General features: G+C 38.4%; 1 protein-coding gene across 2 annotated transcripts in view; it reads right to left on the bottom strand.

Moving 5' to 3' along the window:
• Positions 1 to 210: 210 nt before the first annotated feature.
• Positions 211 to 23,038, bottom strand: part of TBC1D12 (TBC1 domain family member 12) — a 45,009-nt gene continuing 22,181 nt past the window's right edge. For both annotated transcript variants that reach the window (XM_032191426.1, XM_032191427.1), the window contains 11 exons: positions 17,650 to 17,765; positions 15,470 to 15,552; positions 10,365 to 10,482; positions 9,937 to 10,043; positions 9,264 to 9,344; positions 7,758 to 7,852; positions 6,991 to 7,062; positions 5,185 to 5,313; positions 4,758 to 4,867; positions 2,774 to 3,032; positions 211 to 1,893 (listed from right to left, as the gene is read on the bottom strand). In XM_032191426.1, coding sequence (XP_032047317.1) covers positions 1,825 to 1,893; positions 2,774 to 3,032; positions 4,758 to 4,867; positions 5,185 to 5,313; positions 6,991 to 7,062; positions 7,758 to 7,852; positions 9,264 to 9,344; positions 9,937 to 10,043; positions 10,365 to 10,482; positions 15,470 to 15,552; positions 17,650 to 17,765 — 1,239 coding nt within the window. In that variant the 3' untranslated portion in view covers positions 211 to 1,824. The remainder of the gene's footprint in view (positions 1,894 to 2,773; positions 3,033 to 4,757; positions 4,868 to 5,184; positions 5,314 to 6,990; positions 7,063 to 7,757; positions 7,853 to 9,263; positions 9,345 to 9,936; positions 10,044 to 10,364; positions 10,483 to 15,469; positions 15,553 to 17,649; positions 17,766 to 23,038) is intronic.

Genomic DNA, 23,038 nt, shown 5'->3' with positions numbered 1-23,038 from the left:
GGCGCCCCGGCCACAGCGGCCCCTGGCGGCGGAGGCCGCGCGGGCCCGGCTCATGCCGGCCCTGTGAGGAGAGGCAGGGCCGCGTGGTAGCTCCGCCGCCTTTTTTCATGAGGAAATACGGCACGGAGGCTCCACTTACTCAAAGGTAACAGATAATAAAGTAGTAATAATAAAAGTCCTGTGATAATAAAAAAAAAACGACGGCGCACGTCTGGTGTAAGTTTTATTTACACAGGAAGTGTTACTAGTGGTCTTAAAGGAAGGCTTGATCCTTCTATTTACAGTTATATACAGATTTATACTTGAAAAGTAAGAAAACTGTACAAGATAACACAAAAATATAAGACAAATTGGATCCAATTAAAGTAGTGAATACATAAGTTAAGAAAAAATCTGACATTTAAGTTGCAAAGTGTAATGTTATGAGTAGTATATATGTAGTTTTAAACCAGATAGCAATGTAAATTACACCACACTAAATCTTTACCCCAATTATGTAGACTCTGCTTCTGAACACCAGACAACCAAAAGCCTCCTGCTCTTAAAAATACATAAAATGGTAATTTCAACTTGATTTCCACATAGGGACCAATTACAAAACCCACATATAAGGAATTTATTTACATTAAATATTAGCAAAAATGGACCAAAAGAGTGCAAGTGCTCCTCACCTGCAGTGCTATCCATTTTAGGTTTCCAACCCCTACAATCAAAAGTTGTTGTACAGTATCTTTGAGAAAAGGAAGTGTTGCAAACAGCCGCTGTGACACATACAATATGACATTTTTCACAGCTAAAAAGATGTTAAAGAACTAAGTATCACTAAACCATATGCTTTTGGGATTTCAGTATTGCACACTAACAAGAGAGTTTCAAAAAACTATTGTCTGCATTATTCTGAAGTGTTAAAAGTGGATGCTCCTTTGACAATACAAAGTCTGCAAATAGCTTTGTCAGTTTCTAGTGTTTACCATTACATATATCATAGTTGGAAATGGCTCAACAAAATAAAACTTCTGGTGGCAAAACCCTTTCACAGAATACCCACTCCATTTTTAAGAAGCTGCACAACCAATACACCAGAACAAATGCTTAACACCACTCATTTTGAAAGCTATACACTCTGAAAAATAGTAGCCCTGATCTTACCGCTGTTTAAAATGCACAATTTTTGCTCTAACAGGTTTGGGCACAATACTTCCACAGTTCCTGAGTTAATTACATTTGCCCAGACTGAAGAATGAAGCTGCAACTTAAAAAAAAAAAAAAAAAACACAAATAAGACAATACCCCTTCCCAAGTTTTAACCATCTTGCACATAAATATACCAAACCACCTTATTTGGTCCTCAGTACTTTTAAGTAGTTAATTTTGGAGGTATTTGTGCCAAAGCATTTGGTTTGGATAGCAGTTTTGGGGCTTTAAGATTTAGCATTTCCCTCACTTCCCCCCTGACCAAAGTGCCTTTGTGGTATTTGTAAAAAAAGTTATGCCTCAAAATTTTTTGTTTTAAGTACCAACAGAAGTTATTACAAATGTTTATTGCATTGAGCTGATTCTTTTAAAGTATTAAATATGAACTCCCCCACTTCTCAGTTTCATGTTTTAGTATTCTGCATGAAAACAAATCTTCCCATGAAATAAGCTAATACTGGCAAAAGGGTGAAGATTTCATCAGTTCATTACTCCACTGAGAGCTGTATCATTTTTCCTCTCACTTTTCACACTCTTTTCTACAGTGGTTTTCCACACAGAAATGATGTGAAAACTCCTCTGTCATGAAGTGGTTTTCCACATTTTCAGTTGACCTCAACATTACAACGATTAGCTTTTCAGTGCTGGGCTATGGTTCTTGTCCCCTTCTTTGTTGTCCTTCATCAGTGAGGCAAACACCTGGAAATGCAAGTTATTTAATGAATATAAAAAAGCTAGTCTTACAAAGAATAATTTTAACCACCACAATATTAGCATGGAAACTTATTTTTAAAATGAGACTAGGAAATGAAGTCAATTACCTCTAATCCTTAAATTCAAAAGTTTTTCCTCCCTCTTTGGAAACACACCGTAATAAAAATGATCAGGAAAAACTGATTTCATGGATATGGGAAGATACAGTGAGGTACAGCATTCCCAAGTCCTCCTTTACTTCCTAGCTATTCCTCACAACTGTTTGCATCCAGAGTTGAGCCAAGAACACAAGCCAATTCTTCTGCCAAACTGTCTACTTTGCTCTTCTACTTTAGTGTGGGTTTTGTCAGCAGCAGCTCCAGTCATTTGTAATACAGGTATTTTCCACCAAAGCTAGGAAGAATTCCAGTACAATGGATGGAAGTGGGAAGATTTTAAAAAGGTCCTAACAAAAACTGTATGGAAGAGATTTTTTATTTTTTTTTTTTCAAATGGGTCTTATTGCAATTCACTTTAGACTACATCAGGGGCAGTTTCAGATAAAATTTGGTTTAAACATTTATCTGGCATACTGTTTTGTATTAAAAGTTACAGATTCTTCAGCAACTACTTTAATGCTCTCAAACATATAGTGCTTAATTTGTTTTCCGAGAGGGGAAGAACAAATAATTCTCAATAATAAAAGCCTGAGATTCTCCTTAAATACAAACCAATATGCATCTCCCATCAGAGGTAAGTCTAAAACTAAGTTCCACATGAACAGCATTACCCACTGCTCGTAAGTCTGACATGCAGAGTCACTTAGAAGTGCCCCATGGGCTGACATGAGCCCATGAGTTTTGATATACATATCAAAGAAACTCACCTGTGCCCATTTTTTGTTACTATTCTGCATCTGAATAGCTGCAATACAGCTAAAAAGCTTTTCTGATGTAATATCTTCTGGAAGTTTCGTTAGAAACTGCGCTATATGAATAAAGTCCATCTGTAGGAGAATATCTTCATATAATCGAAGGATTCCTAACCCTGTCCTAAACAAAAATTCTTCCCCATCTCTACAGAAAACATCCCAGACACGACAGGCCAGATCAAGTGGTAATGACTTGCTGTAGAGTGTAAAAATCCTACAATTGAGAAAAAAGGGACAGTTATAAATTTAACCTGTTTCAGAAACATGAAAATAAAACCTCCTTTAAATCAGTTTATTAATAAAGAACAACCAAATGACGAGTTACTTCACGTGTTCTTATTATCCACATTTCAAAGATACCTAAGTCTCCAGTTTTTCAAGTCAGAATTCTTATTCTGAAACCCACCTCTTCTCATGCTACAGGGAGTTCTCCATTACAAAGCTGCATCCTTTAGAAAGCTCTAGCTTACGACATCTAGTTACAAACATGCTTATACTCAAATGGTGTGTCACATACAAATAAGAATTTAAAACAAAATTTATGTGCAGACCTTGACCTTTCCCGTTATTTAATTCATACAGATTAACAGCTCTGTTCATTTTTTTTAAACTAAAGCTAGAAATCACCTCAGTAAAAGACCACATCCCACTGACAGGAATTCAGCGACTCTACTTGGGATATATTTTGAATTTATATTCATGTTAAAACTCACTAAAATGTAAAGACAGTCACTATTTTTTTTTTAGTATCGAAGTCCAATTGTGTTTTTTTTTTTTTATTGATAAGTTTATTTTAAGAATGCATTCATTACACTTGGGCAGAGCATCCAGTCTGCTGTATGCACCATATTGTAAAATCCCACTTATAAGTTTGTTCCTGTGATCCAAAGCACATATTCTGTTTTGCCTTTATTTCTAGTGGGAAGTGGGTCAAGAACTGCAGAACACCACCACCAGCTACCACAACCTCTTCTACTCTCCCTTCATAAGAGGAAGCTCTCACTGCCTCAAGGCCATTTTCAGAACATGGTCAGGAATAAGAATCTTTATTTCTCACAGATAATCAGAGGCAGAGTATTTTAGGATTTTGCAGAGCAGCACTATTTCTAGACCATACATGTATATACACCTCTTATCTATCTGAACTGTGCTGCAGCACACTCCTGGCTCACTGCAGTTATTGTATAAACTGCTTCTGCTGAGACTTACTGCTTACTGATAAGCTGCATCTTCTAGCAGAAGTTCCTCATTCTCAAGTACTTGGATGACATGCAATTTCTGTATTTAATTCTATCCAATTCAACACTATTAGAAATTTCTAACATATAATAATCCTATATGAACCAGATACTTATGCACACACACTTAGGAAGAGACACTCAGTATCTGGCAACACCACACACACTTCAATGATGCCTGAGTTACTGGCTTCCATTACATGCACATACCATTGTTCAGTACTCTGCTTTAGGGCATTCATTACTTAAAAAATGTTCACTGTATTCCCAAGTTTATCCTTTCCTGTACCAGGTCCTGTATGTCATCCCTCCTCTGCTTTGAAATTTATATTCCTATACTTTCACTTTATGCTTATTTCATCAAGTCACAATCAGTCATTGCCAGCTATGACGTCCTCTCCTCTAATGTTATGCATACCTGACTTACCTGCAACAACAATAAAAGCCCACAAGATTCTTGTGTCACATTTTCTGTCTGAATAGATGTCACTCCTAATCCCAGAGTCTATAAAGTTTGAATCCTGATAGAGGAACTGCAGCTGCACAAAACAGTTCATCTGGATTTCAGGAGACCTAGAAAGCTGAGGTACGCAAACATCTAACAAATGCTTTTCTTATGCTGTATTGCTGAAAAAAGCTATAGCAAAATTTAAAGTGTTCCCACAGTTGTAAGATTCAGTTGCTACTTTCTCTGAACTCACCAGTCTATCAAATATATGTCTGGAGTAAGACTGTATGATTTGAAATGAAGAAACAATTTGGGAAGATTTTCTTCAAAGAATACTTCAAAGGCTGCAAAGTATTTCAACATCTGTAGAGATAGTAAAGCACCACATAAGCAGTCATTACAAGAAAGCCGAGTCATAAAATAACACAAATCCCACCAAGACGTGAGGATCTCAATACAGCAAAACATGACTTCTTAGGATAAGTACAACAATTAAGCAGTTCTAGAGGAAAAGTCAAAATAGGATAATGTGCTCTACAGATTAGTATCTGGTATTCTTGGTTTTGTAACTGCAGGTTAAAATTCTCCATTATTCAATAGGACAAAAGGAAGTCAATAAATCAAATATGCTTCAAAACAAAAGAATGCTGAGGTTCAAAACCAGAAAACTATGTGCATACCATGCTGTGGTCCACACGGAAAAAGGCCAGCTGGCATGGCTTGTTTAGAAGGTTAGCAAAGGCAATGAAAGCATCTGCCTCTTCCAGATTGAGAATGAGCACAGCAGCAATGAAGGACATCCCTTGTACCTTCAAGTGGGAAAAGCATCAGGCAAATATAAGTGAGTAAGCTCAGTCCATCTTTGGAAGTGCAAGTATTTTACATTCTGCGATACATCAAACACCGTAATGTAACACGTCCAAATGAGCAGAATCAACATGGATAAATTATCTTTATACATGCAATCAGTTAGATTTCAACAAGAAAATTGAATGTGTTTATTCAGATGCAGGCTTCAGGTGCTTGATGGAAATTCTGGGTGGTCTCATGATTACAACTCCTCATGGACTTGGAATACAAGAAAATTAAAACCACACAGGTTGGACACATAAGAGACAACTTGGCTTTAAGTTCATTGTTCTGCTATGGGAAAAGCAGACAAGGAAAAACCTCGCATATGGGTCAGTTTAGACCCAGGCAGATATGTTGGAATTGAGACAAAATTCTGTTTCTGAACAGTCAATACATATCTTCCCATAGGCCAAACAGTATTTGTTCACAAACATAAAACTACTTTTAAGTGGTTAGCTACAAGTTTTCACGTTTCTCTGATTACTTTCTCTCAAAAAACACTTCAGTCTGCAGTAAGTAAAGATTATTCTTGTAGTTGTTAAGTGATGATCTGAATATTCATTATACTAGAAATAATTCTACCAATTTCAGCTGCAATTATGATCATTCTGCTGTTTCTAGGCATTTATGCTGCCTGCTCCTTATTTTGAAAAAGGCACTTAATATTTTAAACAACTAGGGAAGAAAGCATTGATATACATCAAAAACAGCTAGCAGCTATCTATTTTTTGTGATATGGACAGGTGCAGAAATAAGATTACATTAAACTTACTATCATATTAACATTAAAAAAGAGAAGTATGATCAGAAACATCCAAGCTAGCTGTAATTGTTGTATTACACTTTGTTGTATTTCACTTTTCCTAAGTGAAAGAGAAGATCTATCCATCAAAAGTTACTTAATTGCCTTTTAAAACTCCACCCTGGGAACAAGCAGTCTCAATCTGCAGAGGTTGTAATCTCATTTAAAGAGTATGATCTCCAAAAATGATGTCACAGATGACAAACTCAGAGCTAAAAGCATTCAAACATGAAAAGCCAATTAGATACTGATGTCCTAAGCATGTCTGACATGGAAGATAACACACCCTGCACTAAATAATGTTGTTGTATGGATCAGACTCTCTTAAGTTCTTCAGCTAAAAGGCAATTACAACTTGTGAAAAGTGTTCCTAGGAACCCTCTGAAACAAGAAAAAAGCATCTGTTATTTTAGCTGCTTCTGTAAACCAACACCACTTTTTTCTGCTGGCAGTTTTTTTTTTTTTTCCTTTAGATACTCTTGGTTTGTCAGAGCTAGAATGCTTAGTGAACAAAATCAGTTTTAAAAATTTCCTGTGCAAGCCAAATAGTATACTTGTCCATAACATCCAATACATTTTCAGCTGTTTAAATAACTGAGAATTACAATCATTGTAACTACTGTGAAATGAGTAAGTGCCAAGGTTTGTTGTTTTGTTGTTTTTTTGTTTTTTTTGTTTTTTTTTTTTTTTTTGTTTTTTTGTTTTTTTTTTTTTTTTTTTTGTTTTTTTGAAGAACTAGTAGTATGGAGTTTAGAGAATCTACTTATCTAATATATAAACATATGACATTTTAAGCGTATGTGATATGCTATATTTTACAATAAATACTTACATATCCCACATCTGGTCTGTAACATGTATATGCTCCTAGAACACTATGCAGGAGATCATGATAGGGACCACCCTAATTCAAGGTGAAGAAAGAAAAAACTTCATGTTATAAACAAATAGGTAGGTAGTGAGCTAGCACATTACAATAAAAGTGAGCCATGAGATTATTGCTTTGTTCACATGTAGAATAACACCAGTTTTTACTCTAAGCATTACCTTGTATGCTTGAGAGTTTAAAGGAAAAGCAACAGACTAACTATTCAGTATGAAATGGATACCTGGTATGCATACAGTTGGCTTTGCCTTTTGAGACAGTGGATGTTTTAATTCTTATTAATGCAAGTTACCATAATACAATAACGCAAGTTATATACATACACATGTATATAAAATATCTGTATAAAAATCAAAGCCTGAAAACGTATACTAACATGCATCAGGATTTCTTTAGCTGTGAGAATATTCACATATTGGCATGTAAGTCATTTCATAAACAGTAATAGGAACTGCATGCAGTTTTCCAGGAGAAAAAGCCTTATAGTCCTTAATTTACAAGCATTTACAAAATCACATCCTACTTTAATCTCAAAAAACACATGACTATTTGCTGTTGTATGTGGGAAAAAAAAAACAAGTAACTTCACTTCTGTTGTTTTACACAAACAGCTTCTGAAAAATTTTCTTAGCTACCCAGGTTACTTTTTTTTTTTTTTCATTTAACTATGCAGAAGTTCTAAGTTGCTATAACTAGAGTTACAGAACTCTCACCTTCTGGAAAATATACAGGGATGGAAATGTGCGTGATATATCCAACTTAATTAGCTCCAGGCTAGCCTCACGATCAGCAACAGATGCACCTGCATCTGCAAGCAAAACCAACAGTCATTAAAATTGACAGGCAATTCTACAGACTTCAGAATAAAGCTGCCATGTTATATGAAAATTTTCAGGGTCTGAGGAAAAAAGTTATTTAGCTTTATTCTTGGAACTACTTCCACAGTGCTAAGTTAGCTCTCTTCTCAAGAGCTACATTAAATAGCCTCCACTGATACCTGGTATATGCCATCAGGTCCAAGAAGCAAGGGAAACAATCAGTAATTCTTTTCTCTATCCACTCATTCTTTTTCAAGTCATACAGCTTGAAACCATTCAGACTTAAAACCAACAGGTTCTTCTACTTCTAAAACACTACACAGGCCCAGATCACCACTATATTTCACTAGAATTTGACTCTGCCCAGCCCAGTCCTGAAAACGTTTTCTTCCCTATCTTCTACCGTGGCCTCAGTTCCCAAGTCTGGTCAAGAACATGGAACAAGAGCACTGTTGTTGATCCAAACATGATCCAGCAAGACCTCAATTCTCAGATTTTTCATTCCTAACTGGCTCATTTCAACCAACAGCATTGAAATATGGTCTGTACACTAGTAATAAAAAAGATGAATTGCATCATCATCTCAAGAAGCCAGCACTACACCTACAAAGTCAAGCATTTTTTAAAAAGAGTACTTGTTGCATAACAATGGTATTTTCTCGCCCAAAAGAGAGACCATCTCCAAAAATATGTATTTCATAGGAGGTAGCACTGCCAGTATCACATAAGTCAGCATTAAAAAAAGCTGTTAACTGCGTGAGAAGTTACTACATGTGACAAGGATCTATCCATCATTACAAACTCATCGGTGATGCTATTTTTAACAGAAAAAAACCTACAGGAGATAGTAATACTCCACTGATAGAACTCCATTGTAAATACAAATGTGCTAAAAGGCTCATTAAATAGGTTTGGGAGGAAAGGCCATCTGGGCAGCCTATGTAGGACCAAAAAACTATAATAAATTATACACTCATCACCTTTCAGTTCCACAGTGAAAATGGAGAATTATTTTCTTCTTTCCCAAAACTGTGGAAGGGAAACCAACATAAATAATCTAAGCAGAGATAACCAATAGCACATGATTTAATTTAGTTTTATTTCTTCCTTTTGTGTTTCATCTAAAATTTTTGTAGGTGTAGTCTTAGAACTTCAGGACTTCAGAGAAACATTCATTTGAAAGTCAAGTAGCATGTGCAATACTTTAATGCACCTTTATTGATACAGAAAATACTGTTACGATCCTCACTGACTTGTTATTAAATGACAAATATTTAAGTAATGAATAACCCAGATGACTTTTAACAAGTATTCCTAGGGCTACAATTGCAGCTAATCTCATGAGATTTAATGTGTTAGTAAAAATAAATAGGGAGCTGTCTAGCATTCAGAAGATCTCACCTTCTACATCATTCTCAGAACTTGTCTCACTGAAGCTTTTCCATCGTTCCTTAGCTCTAGATAAGAAAATTTCATAGAGTTCTACAAGAAAACAGAACAGAAACAAGAGAAGTAAGGAAAAGCACCCCTGAAAGACAAAAGCATGCTAGGTATTTTGGTTTTGTTTTTCTTGCTTTATTTCTTCTTACCATGGCCGGGGGGGATGTTGGATTTATTTTGCTTGGTTACTACTAACCACTGGAATGGTTTTTTAGTATGCATTCTATCACGCTTTCTTCTGTGGTGAACATTCCAATTACAGGAGGAAAATCATGTCTTAAAATCATCCAGATTTTTACTTCATGAATGTGTTAGAACAATTCCAGTTCAAACTGGAATTTCATTGGTTATGAAATAAAGCAATTTCCCTTTCTACTCCACCTCCCAAGAAAGTACAATTACAAATTCTCAATTTTAAACATCAAGATTAAATTGGGGTGGGGATCTGCACCTTAACTTTAGTCTTATAAGACTAAAATGTTTTTATAAGCATATTTTAAACCTTAATTCCAAAATTTACAAGGCTATGATTGTCTAATTACAAATATATTAAAATACCTGCTTCTAAGCAAATACATCCTAAATTTCAACCAACAAATTTTTTCACTAATACATATAATCTGTTAAGGCATACCAGGAGTGATATTTAACTCGTTTCCCACAGCTAGACTCCAAACCTTCCCACGTACACTTGGTGGTAATCCCTGCCACCACAGCTCTCGAACTCTTCGGGTAGCACGCCTAGAATAGGGATGCAGGAGGGGAGAGGGAAAAGCAAGCATATATTACACATCTTATTTTATGAGATTACTGGGCAACTTACAAGCAAAATAACATACTATTTCCCAAAATAAAATTTAGGGGTATCTGCTTATGTTAAATCCCCATTAGAAAAACAAAAATTTAAGCTCCCAAAAAGCACATTTTGTGTTGCTCTGTAATTACCTCTTACTAAAAAGAATTTCTTGACAAAACAGAAATGAAAAGGAAAGTAAAGTTCCTTGGGTACCAGAGAAGAAACAAGCTACACTTGCCTCATTTACACAACAAAACTTCACTTACATGCCTTCCCAGTTAGGTAGTATTTCATTGACCCAAATCACCATAGCACTAGCAATGTTTTCTTCTTGCTTAAAACGCTCTCTCATTATTTTTTTCCTTTTATGTGCTTCTTTAATTTCTGTGAAGCAAAACATCAAAAAATCTGTTAGTATACATAAATTATTAGATAAATCATTTAAATTATCCAATTATTTTCATTGTGTGTGAAAGATCAAGGGTAAACTACAGTTGCATGTGAACTATCCAGCACTGTTTCTGGTAACTGTACGTAAATACAAAAGTAATTTTATAGAAAAGCTAGGCATTATAAAAATCAGTGAAATAAAAACATAATGGTTATTGCATGTTCCACTCTAAAAAAAAAAAAAAAAAATGATTACAAAAAGCAATACAGCTAGAAGAGATGTGGAACTCTAATATATTTCTATATCACAGAATCGTCTAGGTTGGAAGAGACCTCAAAATCTAGTCCAACCTCTGAACTAACACTAACAAGTCCTCCACTAAACCATATCACTAAAGTTCAACATCTAAACATCTTTTAAAGACCTCCAGGGATGGTGACTCCACCACTTCCCTGGGCAGCCCATTCCAATGCCTCACAACCCTCTCAGTAAAGAAGTTCTTCCTAATATCCAACCTAAAACACCCCTGGCACAACTTTAGCCCATTCCCCCTTGTCCTGTCACCAGGCACATGGGAGAATAGACCAACCCCCACCTCGCTACAGCCTCCTTTAATGTACTTATAAAGACTGATAAGGCCACCCCGAGCCTTCTTTTCTCCAGGCTGAACAAACCCAGCTCCCTCAGCCGCTCCTCGCAGGACTTGTTCTCCAGACCCCTCACCAGCTTCGTCGCCCTTCTCTGGGCTCTTTCAAGCATCTCAATGTCCTTCTTATAGCGAGGGGCCCAAAACTGAACACAGTACTCGAGGTGCGGCCTCACCAGAGCCGAGTACAGGGGGACAATCACTTCCCTAGACCTGCTGGCCACACTGTTTCTTATACAAGCCAGGATACTGTTGGCCTTCTTGGCCACCTGAGAAACACTTCTGGCTCATATTCAGCCGACTATCCACCAATACTCTCAGGTCCTTCTCTGCCTGGCAGCTTTCCAACCACTCATCTCCCAGCCTGTAGCTCTGCTTCGGGTTATTGCGCCACAGGTGCAGGACCCGGCACTTGGCCTTGTTGAACTTCATAACTTGAGACCAATGGCCTCAGCCCATCGGTCCAGCCTATCCAGATCCTCCTGCAGAGCCTTCCTACCCTCAAGTAGATCGACACACGCACCTAACTTGGTGTCATCTGCGATCTCACTGAGGGTGCCCTCGATCCCCTCATCCAGACCATCGATAAAGATATTAAAGAGGACCGGCCCCAGTACCAAGCCCTGGGGAACGCCACCAGTGACCGGCCTCCAACTGCATTTGACTCCATTCACCACAACTCTTTGGGCCCGGCTATCCAGCCAGTTTTTAAGCAAACGAAGTGTATGCCAATCCAAGCCACGAGCAGACATTTTCTTGAGGAGAAAGCCGTGGGAAACAGTGTCAAAAGCCTTGCTGAAATCAAGGTAGACCACATCCACAGCCTTTCCCTCATCCACCAAGCACGTCACTTTATCATAGAAGGAGATCAGGTTCGTCAAGCAGGACTCGCCTTTCATAAACCCATGCTGACTGGGCCTGATTGCCTGCTTGCCCTTCAAGTGCCAAGTGATGACTCTCAAGATAATCTGCCCCATGAGTTTCCCTGGCACTGAGGTCAAACTGACAGGCCTACAGTTTCCCAGGAGTGCCCTCCGGCCCTTCTTGTAGATGGAGGTCACATTTGCTAGCCGCCAGTCAACTGGGACCTCCCCCAATATTCAGGACTGCTGATAAATGATGGTAAGCAGCTTGGCCAGCTCCTCCGCCAGATCTCGCAGTATCCTCAGGTGGATCCCATCTGGCCCCATCGACTTGCGCACATCCAAGTGCTGTAGCAAGTCACCAACCATTTCCTCATGGATAGCGAGGGCCACATTCTGCTCCCCATCCCCTTCCACCAGTTCAGGGTACTGGGTTTCCAAAGAGAAACTGGTTTTGCCGCTAAAGACTGAGGCAAAGAAGCCATTAAGCACCTCCGCCTTTTCCTCATCTTTTGTAAACCACCCCCCCCCCCGCATCCAGTAAAGAATGGAGATTCTCCTTAATCCTCCATTTTGCACTGATGTATTTGTGAAAAAAATTTTTGTTGTCTTTGACAGCAATAGCCAGACTGAGCTCCAGATGAGCTTTGGCCTTTCTAGTTTTGTCCCTGCACTGACTCACAACATCCTTATAGTCCTCCCAAGCAGTCCGCCCTCTTTTCCAAAGATTGTAAACCCTCTTTTTCCTCCTAAGCTCAAGCCACAATTCTCTGTTCAGCCAGGCCAGTCTTCTTCCCCGCCGGCTCGTCTTTGGGCACGTGGGGACAGACCACTCCCGCGCCATTAAGATTTCCTTCTTGAAGAGCACCCAGCCTTCGTGGACTCCTCTGCCCTTCAGAACTGCCTCCCAAGGGACTCTGCTAACCAGTGTCCTCAACAGTTCAAAGCCGGCCCTCCAGAAGTCCAATACAGCAGTTTTACTGGTCCCCTTCCTGGCTTCTCCAAGAATGGAGAACTCTACAATTTCATGGTCACTCTGCCCAAGACAGTTTCCAACCACCATATCTCCCACCAGTCCTTCTCCGTTTGTGAAGAGAAGGTCTAGCAGGGCACCTGCCCTGGTAGGCTCACTAACCAGCTGCGTCAAGAAGCTATCTTCCACGCTCTCCAGAAACCTCCTAGACTGCTTTCTCTGGGCTGTGTTGTTCTCGTGGGGGACACCCTGCCATCCTCCCTGCCACCGTAGGGATGGACAAAAAGGCCGACAAATAGGTCCCTCTGTTCCCCTGAGAAGGGAGTCGCCCACAACAATCACCCTTCTTTCTGTCCTGGTGGAGGCAGTCCTGAGGCGTGGAGTCAACTTCCTCGCCCTAGGCATCCTCCTGGATAGACTTCCTACCTCTTCCTCAGCTACCAGTCTCTCAAGCTCCAGGGCCTCAAACCTGTTGCGTAAAGGGAACCTGGGAAGGTTGGGCCGGTACGCGGGGGAGGGCATCGCCTGCAATGTCGAGCAGGGACCTGTTTCCATTCCTCCTCAACTCCTAGGTCCCCTCCCTCTGCCCGAAAGCAGCAGGGCAGGGGGTCCACCCCTATCTGGGGTGTCTCACCCCGGTACCTGTCCTTCAGGCCACTCAGGGAGTTGCTCCACAAGTCTATCTCCCGCTCACACTCCCTGATATCCCTCAGCCTCTCGACCGCCTCCTTGAGTTCTGCCATGAGGCGGACCAGGTCGTCCACCTGCTCACACCTCACGCACACAGTCTCTTTGCCCCCCCACAGGTGGTAGCAAGAGGCTCAAGCACTCCCTGCACCCGGAGACCTGAACTGACACAGTTTTGCGCGGGCAGTCAGTCTGGGTGTGTGCAGACTTCCTGGAGAGCGCACTGTGCCTGGTGTACACCACTGCAGCTGATCTAGCGGTAGACCACCATTAGAGGAGGTGTTCGTATGGGCTGGGGGGAATGTTCTGCCCTTCCTGCTCACCCTGCCTGCCCTAACTGCCCTCCTGATCCCTTGTACTCCCTAGAGGCAGCTTTTGAACGGCCAGGGAGGGAGCGCTGCTGGCTTCGCCTACATGTCGTTCTCACCTTGTTCACCTCCCTCGGGAGGGGGAGGGCTGCTCCTGGCAGCTCCCTTGAGTGGGCTCAGTGCCGGAAAAAATTAGCCCTGCCTGTCCAATCCCCCGCTCCGCTGCAGAACGCATCTGCCCCAGAGCCGATGCCTCGGCAAGTGGCTATGAGATATGCCCAGTGGCTATGGGCTATGCAAGTGGTATTAAACATGCCCAGCTTGTGTTTTGCTTCAACTACCAAATATGAAAGTAATGTCCAATGGGTAGACCCACTCAGTAAGGATGAGCAGACTTACACCACTCTTCAGAACAATTAAACAGGAGTAAGGCAAGTATTTTGTTAGAAATAGATTGTCTATAGGTACCTATTTATTAAAATATCTAGAAAGGACAGAGCTTAGCTGTCACTGAGAAAACATTCTGAAATTGCAAGTTGTTTTCTATTTCCACATGCATTAGATACATCAGAAAAGTAAACTCATCATCCCTAGTAAACTTATAGGGCTGAACAGCTTCTTTAAGGTGTATGTTTAAGTTTCGTGTGTAGCAATAATTAATTTAATGAATACTAGGGCACACATACTAAAACATTACACATGGTTGGCCTTTCAAAAAGTGCAGTTGGAGTATATGGCCAACAGATCACACCTTACAAGATTTCACTCTTCTCTTATAGTGTGCATATGTTGCCATATGCCTTAGATTTCTCCTTACATCTTTCAGAGTAACCTGCTACAGATCTATACTGTGGCTCAATGAGTTCAGAAGCTTATATCTGACTTACAACAGCCCAAGTACAACATGCAGCATGAACTCTTAAAATAGCTTATTGCCTGAATACTAGTTGTGAGAATACAGTAGTCCTTTCAACGAACTATTATTCATTTATTGACATAGCACAAAATGCTATAGATACATTTAATTTAAAAAGTAGATCTAGTGGGAGTAGAAAGGTTCACATAAGTACAGCTGATTGGTGAAACAAGGTTTTCATCTGTGTTCACACTGTACTTGATATCAAATTCCTGGAAAAAAAATCATCTTTAAGCAGTCAGCTTTAGTATACTTTGGTTCTCAGTGAAAACTGTAGCAACATTGCTTGAAAAAGGAGCCTGAGTATAATGAGTATAGAGAAAGTTTTTAGCTGATCACATTACATAAGTAGTTTAAAAAAAGAAGTTTCTACTTGAAAGTTAAATTGCATTCTGAACTCAGTTACATTCACTGTGCTAGAACAGGAAACAAACAGAATTGTTTGATTTTAAGTTGTATGTACATGGGTACCAGAAAATACCCTAAATATTAAATTAGGTTGTTCTCTACCTACTAGCGTGCAAGCCAAAACTTATTTTTGCTGTACAGTTAAATACAGTTATAGCAGTTACTTGCAGTTAACATACCTCGTTTCTTTGCCTCTGCCACCATTTCATCATATTCTTGTCGGTGACGTAAAGCCTCCTCCACTGATTTGGCAGGAAGATTTCTGAAAACAAGTTGTTCCTGAATTCAATACACACAGGTGACATTCTGAACCATTTCAAAATAAGTTTGGCTTCTCTGTAAAGTGAGCTCTGGGGTTGTCACACTATCATTGTTTCAGTAACTGCAGTGGAAGACTGCTATTTATGTACAACTACCAGATATTTACTGATTCTGTTCATTTCCTATAGCATACCCCAGGGTATGACCAGAACACAAGAAACTAGCATGCTATCTTAAGTCACTGTGACATAGCCAAGATCTCCAGTTTTCCATCTTTTTCCTTTCAACTTACATTAAACCACTGCAGAAAAGTTTTTCTTACTCATCTGACATCAGTCTCTGAAGTTATTTTATTTGTTGAACATCTGAAATGAAGTCCAAATGAAATTTGCATGAAGTGATAAAAGGGAAATACTGATATTTCTTATGAAATTATTCTGATACATTTTTGTACATGCATATTTTAGTCATTAATTATACCTACATGTCAATTCTTCATTTATTCACACAAGAACTCTGATTATGTATTTTCAATAATATGTGAAGCTTTTTATTCATTACAGTTAGGCCCATAAAAATTCACAACAGACAACAGGTTTACTAAAGGAAGGAAAAAGATAGATCCCATTCATGTCAGACCTAAAGTTAAATATGCTTGCTACAGAACTTGTTGTTAGCCAGCTTCAATTTTTTTTTTTTTTTTTTTTTTTGGCTGCACAGTGATCCCCCTAATTTGCAAATACACACTTCCTCCTGACCATGCAGGATCATTTCAAAACAAAACAGAATCTGTTGTTTGGTCTCAATTTCTTACCCAATCTCTGTTCTGCTTTGGTTCAAAATAAGCAAGAGACGGTTCTGTTATTTTAACATGCAAAAGTTTACCTACTTCTCTGCAAGCAGAACAGATTGTTTTCTTAGAACTTCCAATGGAACTGAGAATAGAATTTATTCTTGGGATAGCACCCAAATTTGAAACAAGTAGAAGTGTCTTTATTAAAAACATCTGTACATTTGTAAAATTTTGGAAGTATAGAAACATCAGAAAGCCAGTTACTGTATGCCTTATTCGCCGCCATACATTAAAGTAAATAACATTTACAAAGTCTTACAGTAATCTGTACCTTTGTTCAAGATATTTCTGTCTTAGCACTGAGTGAGGTTATATACCACTTTAGAGAATCTCCACAGAAACACTTCAGTGCTATATATTCTACTTTCCATTTCCTAATTGAAATTGATCAAAACAAACACTTAACAGTGCCACCACAAGTTTTCTCGGGGTGCCATTTGAAAGCTTTGATCTATTTGCTTTCTTCACAGCTTTTGTTCCAAGTCAGCAGGTCCTCCTCTTTCCTTCAAATTGCTGAAGACAGCATAGTAGCTGAACATACTGACCAATTTATTACTAGTTTTTCATTACTATTCTTATTTGTACTTAATGAAGTTTCTGTTGCATCTACAGGTGCTGTTTTGTTGCCTTCAACTGTAGGTTTAAGAAGCCAAGGAAAAATAACAGGAACATGGGCAAGGAACTGTTTCAGTGAACTCTGTCTTGGTACCCACAAATCAGTTAACTATGCTGGCCTGGTACCTTCCTGTCAAATGCTGAAAGCTCATTTTTTATTTCTTGGGTTTCAAAGACAATTCTTTCCACTCCTGCAGTTACTTACCTAATATTTTTTCTTTGTTTTGTTAATACACTTCTCTGGTAAGCTACCTCCAAATTCACAAAAGTGACAGCTGCAATTGTTAAGACTTTCCTACTGGTCTAGGAAATAAGTTTCCAGAATGGGGGAGTATACACAGGGAAGAAATCCCTACAAGTCTTCAGTAATTTTCCTGATTAAGGGTGCATACAACACTGTCAAAATCAGCTGTGATACACAGCATATAACTGACCAGTGGTCCCATTATGGTAAGAAAGAATTTCTCATATAGACTATTGTATATTTGCAGGTTCTTCTGGAGGTACTTGTTAGTTTATCTGGGATGGAATAATACAAATACTTTTGTATAAGAATTGTAAGAGTTAGCTTATCAGAAACATATCTAACAAATTCAGTCATCATCACTTCCACAGCAGAATCATACTTACGCTGGTCGATCCTCCAGAATCAATGCAGTAGTTGAAAGTGGTTCAAATTCAATGTTTTTACGTCTTGCTGATGGGGGTGGAGGCTTACACATTCTTCCTGTCCGTGCTTCATATTCCTAAACAACATTATTAATAAAAACTAAATTTTGACTTCCAGGCTCCCTTCTAATTTGTAAGCATATTACTTGTATAACACTTAATGTTATATGTAAATATTATTAAATAACTTAAAAGGAGCTAACATTACAAGGTTGATTTTTTTTTTTTTTTAAAGCAAGACAATGCAGTTTTCCAGAACTGCCTAACAAAAAAAGAAATGAGAAAACAGTTCCTTGTATCAATTTAACATTTGATCTATTCTTGTTCAATATTACTACAGAGCATCCAAGGATCAGTTATAGTTAGGAAATCTGCATAATCTTTCCATACAAATTACTGGGCAAACACATTTAAGTAATCTGTGAAGTTAAAAAAGAAACACTAACCAAGAAAGTGTGTTCCCATTTCTTTCAATTTTAGCCCCCTTGGATGTGGTACCCCCTCAAATTTTTGCAGCTTTTAGCAAGACAATTGAATCTTTGTTATCCAGAACTACATACTCAATGGCAATACAACAATATTTATCATCAGTCTGTTTCACATAGTTTCACTCTCAGAAGTTAAAACATGCAATCTGCTTAGAAATAGTTAAGAGCCTTTAATACACAGATGATTCTGAAGAAGAAAGAATCCCATTCTATTTTCCACGGAGCAACTCATCTAAACAGAAATACGATACACTCTTTGGGAAAAAGGCTTGTCGGGGGCAGATGAAAGCCTTAAATCTTACATGTTGCCTCTTTTATAGGCTCTGTAAATAAAAGTTTACTGCCAAGTTACTGAGGAACACATTCTTAAAAGTTCAGCGAATATAAGTTATCTGTGAAAGGACTTTCAACTTATTCCCAATCAAAGGGTAGGTAGGCACAGAGGCTAGATACTAGTTTGTCTGCAATTCTTAGACATGCTAGAATTCAATCAGAATATTAAGAGATCAAAAATCACCTTCAAGAAAACACATTCAAGATACTTTAGTAATGTATTTTCAAAGATTAAGCACAGCCAAATGAGCTTGCAGAAGCTTTTTTTTTCTCCTTCCCCTCAATACAGTTTGTTCTTGTACATCTGTTGCTTTAGTAATTGTGTAAGTAAATTCAGTCTTAGATTAACCAAAATATCTTAGGTTGGTTAAGCCACCAAAAATAAAAACCTATCAGTTACTAGTTAGGTTATGTATCTTCTCAATCAAACAGTCTTCTCTAAAACCTGTTCACAAATGAACCTTATACCTAACAGAGCTTCTCACATGCATTAGTTCTCCCAGGGTCAGACAGAGGACTTTGCACATTCAGTGTTCATTGACAGCATTATAGAAACAATTTTAAATTGTTTCTATAATGCTGACAATTTTAAAGCTATTATTTAGCTTAAATATTCAGTGCACAGTTGGAGTCCATGAATTTAAATGAGAAAATACTTCTTACAAAAGTGACAACACAGCCTCAGATTCCTAGGCAAGACACTGTTTGCCCAATACTAAGGTCACTAAAAGTTTTCTGCTCAACAGCCTCCTTTACCCCACCCATTCTAATGATCTCTGATAGGACTTTTGCTCTTCCACATCAGGCATAATCCATGAAATGGTCCAAAAATCTCAAAGTCATGTTAATCTTGCCTCAAGAGGAAGTTACTGTACCAATGAATCAGTGAGGCTGGATACCTCTGGGTATTGTCTAGTCCAACCTCCCTGCCCAAAGCAAGGTTGTGTGGGGTCTTGTCCAGCCAGGTACTGAGTCTCCAACCTCTATTTCTGAGTCTGAAGACTGCTCTTGCTAGGCAGAGAATACAGCACCCAGTATTCTCAAGTGGTTTCCCATCCAAGGGCTAGCCAGGCCCACCCCGTTGCATGTTCACAGTGCACTATCTGCCACTATACTGTTCAGATCTCAGGAGTTATCTGGGCTTCTGACACCTCTCAGTTTCTAGTCTGTGGGAGTCAGAAGAACAATAGCTTAATGGATAAGGAAAGGCAATTACACCTCCGCAGAACAAAAGCTAAAGAATAGTTGGAAACATTCTCAATTTTTTCCCCCCTAAGTCTTTAGCTAGCCTTCCAGCTATTAACCTCTGTCTCTTACCCCACCCCACAGCAGTGTGTCAAATAACTTTTTTAGTGCCCTGTGAAGAGAGGCACAAGCCTATCTATTTCAACTAGAGATGTTCTGTCACTTTTCTAAGAAAAGCCCCAGTGTGTACCTTGATGATAACTGTGTGCTATCATCATTTATACATACATTTACACTAAAACACAAATTGTAAGTGATTATTTTAAAGTTGTAAGACAGCTCTTCTTTAATACAACTTTGTTCTAAATATTTCTAGGTGTCTGGCCAAGAACAATAGGATATATAAATTCCTTAAGACATATCTATTCCTGTTCTAACAAAGCAATTCCTAAGATAACTTTCAATTGAAAACAGTATGCAACCAATATCATTAGGCACATTCAAACAAGCATCGTAAACTGGACATGCATAAGTGTTAGAACTCTACTGTAATTTACAGAAGCTCAAGAAAAAAATAGTAAACAAAATATATTGTATGAATGAATATACATATTTAAGAGCCTAAAATGTTTTTGTCCCACCTAAAACCATAAGACACTGTGCATGCTCTTGGCATGATTTATACCTCAGGTTACCCTTACATATTCTTGATCAGGAGTGACAAGACTCCTGCTCAGCACCCAGTCTGCATACTGAAGATCTAGGCCCAAACTGCTGGAGGACAGCAGCAGGTCAGTCTCTCAAACTCTTGGTTGAATTTGAGTTACTTTCCAGTACTTTGTAAAAAGAGCAACAAAATCAAGTTAGTTTAGCAGTCAGAGATGAGGAAACTCTGATGGTACCAGCGTTTTGGGCTTTTAATTCCTACATATCCAATTTGTATACAAGTTAAATAAAAAGCACCAGGAAAACAGATCCTAAAAATGAAGCCACTCTCACCTTTACTACAGACAATGCATTTGAATAGTGCTAATGCCTCTGGCTGTCACACATGCTAAGAACTGATAAGCCGTTCCCAAAACAGAGACAGGAAAAAAAAGAAAAATCATCATAGGGATATCCACAAAAGGCAGAACTCATTATCAGACTGTGCTTCTGGAAGTAAGGACACTTCACTTTAAAGTAGGTTGTTGTTTTTGTTTGGTTGTTTGTTGTTTTTTTTGCACAGACTGTGAAAATTATAATCACTACTAGAAAGCATCCAAGCTGACAATGAAATATCTTCAAGCTCAAACTGTCATGGCTGCACATTCCCCAAGAAGAAATATACCCCAAAAGTATCAGAAGACATTTCTTGCTCAGGAAACCTATGCTCTATGAAACTTACTTGAGGATTGGATCCAACAACCATCAAATCTGCGTGGAACTCATTAATTTGTGCAACTAATATACCTATTTTTTTCTGGAATATGCCTCTCACATTGTGTGTTACTAGACGTAAAGATTCCAATAGCCACTTGATTCAGGATCTAAAATTCATGGCACTGTCAGCTTGAGCTGATTCAGATTTTCACTTCATAACATGTGAGCAAATACTCTTTCATAAAAAGGTAAAAATTCAATTTATAGCATTTGACAAGACAGGGGCTTAAGATGCAGGACACATCCCAGAGGGCAGAACTGTTGACAGCTAATATTCAAGATTTGCAAGACCTTTTTACATAAGTCACTTTGGAAGTGTCAGTCTGGAAGCATAACAACGTTTTAGGAAATTTTATTCCTAAAAATTCTTTATTGCAGTATATCTGATATTTATTAGAAGTTACTGAACATTTCACGATCTCAAAATAGATCAAACAAAAATCTCTGCTTTAACAGAAAAGTAAGCACTGTTAGCTCCTTATTAATGCTGGAACTGCATCCTCTCATCTACTAAGAATCATAAACCTGCAAACAGGCTAGAAGTATATTTTTTCCTCAAGAAAAAAAGCCATGACAACAGAAGAAAGACCACTTGGATATATGAACAGACTGGTATTTCCAGTATTTATTCCCACAGAAATATAGATAGCAGATAAGCCTATTAACCTACAGACAGGTAACAGGTAAATGGGGCAGGAAGAGATTTTTGGTTATAAAGCTGCCTTTGTGCTTAAGATAAAGATCTCAAATTTCATCTTTTCTTTTATATAGTTTTTTAGGAGGGGACTCTGCATCATCTTAGTAAAACATAGCAAATTTACATAAGGAGTACTTCTGTTCAATGAATAAGGACATCCCAATACCCCCACCCTCCCCAATTTAAGTACTAAAATTAGTGCACTAGAACTGACTACAAGGTGCTGAAAACCAAAACGGTGCTTACAGCAAAAAAGATTCTGTGGTGCTTACATCACTGAAAGATTCTGAGAATCATTAACTAGACTTTTTCTTTTCAGAACTTAGAAAGCCAAATGCCATCAGGACAGACAGTGCATTTGTTCCTAACTTGCAGATTATATAGGAAGAGCCTATACTGAAACACGGGAAAAATGTTCATCTTCACACAGTAGAAGAGAACAACCAGATATACACAAATGCATTTCTGGGTCAGCCTTCCAAAGTAATGTCACCCATCTCCAATCTTTAACTTTTTTTTTCCTCAGTTGAATTTTTGACAGTTTGCATCAAGTTTCATCGCTTGCTGCTTACAAAAAAAACATGAAGCCATGGGCTTTTGGGCTCAGTGAGGAAGTGATGAGAGTGCCTGGACCATGTAACATGAACCACAGGCATCACATATCCACTCGCAGTCACATTACTGCTCTATTTCACAAAGCCAGAGTAACAGATCCACACAATGAAAAAAGTGAACTTCTACTATTCCAGTTAACATAGGGTATAGGATTACTTCGGATTTTTTGATGCAACAGACATATGCACTGGACCAATTTCAGAAGCATACCAGTCACAGCAAAAGGAAGACATAACAGGATATAACACAGGAGTTTCAATGGCTTCACTTCCAGTGCAACTTTCCTACATTTCCAGTTTCATATTGGAAAGAATAATTAAAAGCATCTGGGATTCTGAACTGCCACTGTTAATAGCTTGTGTGACTTAGAGATAGAAAAAAAAATACGATTCTAGGATATCATTTTCCAAGCTAACATAAGGTGTTATAAAAATATTACAAATTAAGCCATTTTAACAACTTTTACCATTAAACAAGCAGGCACAGCAAACATAAGTAATGCTAGAAGTTGACAGTAATTTACTTTACCTCCTGCTATTCAAGAACATGCACTATGTTAATAAACAATAATACTGTATCACTAAGTTGTTAGTGAGATTCACGTGTGAAA

This window comes from Aythya fuligula, chromosome 7 (genome assembly GCF_009819795.1).
Source record: "Aythya fuligula isolate bAytFul2 chromosome 7, bAytFul2.pri, whole genome shotgun sequence".
NCBI classification, from domain to species: Eukaryota; Metazoa; Chordata; class Aves; order Anseriformes; family Anatidae; genus Aythya; species Aythya fuligula.
The sequence above is the reverse complement of the archived record's forward strand: the minus strand, read 5'-3'. Positions and strand labels throughout refer to the sequence as shown.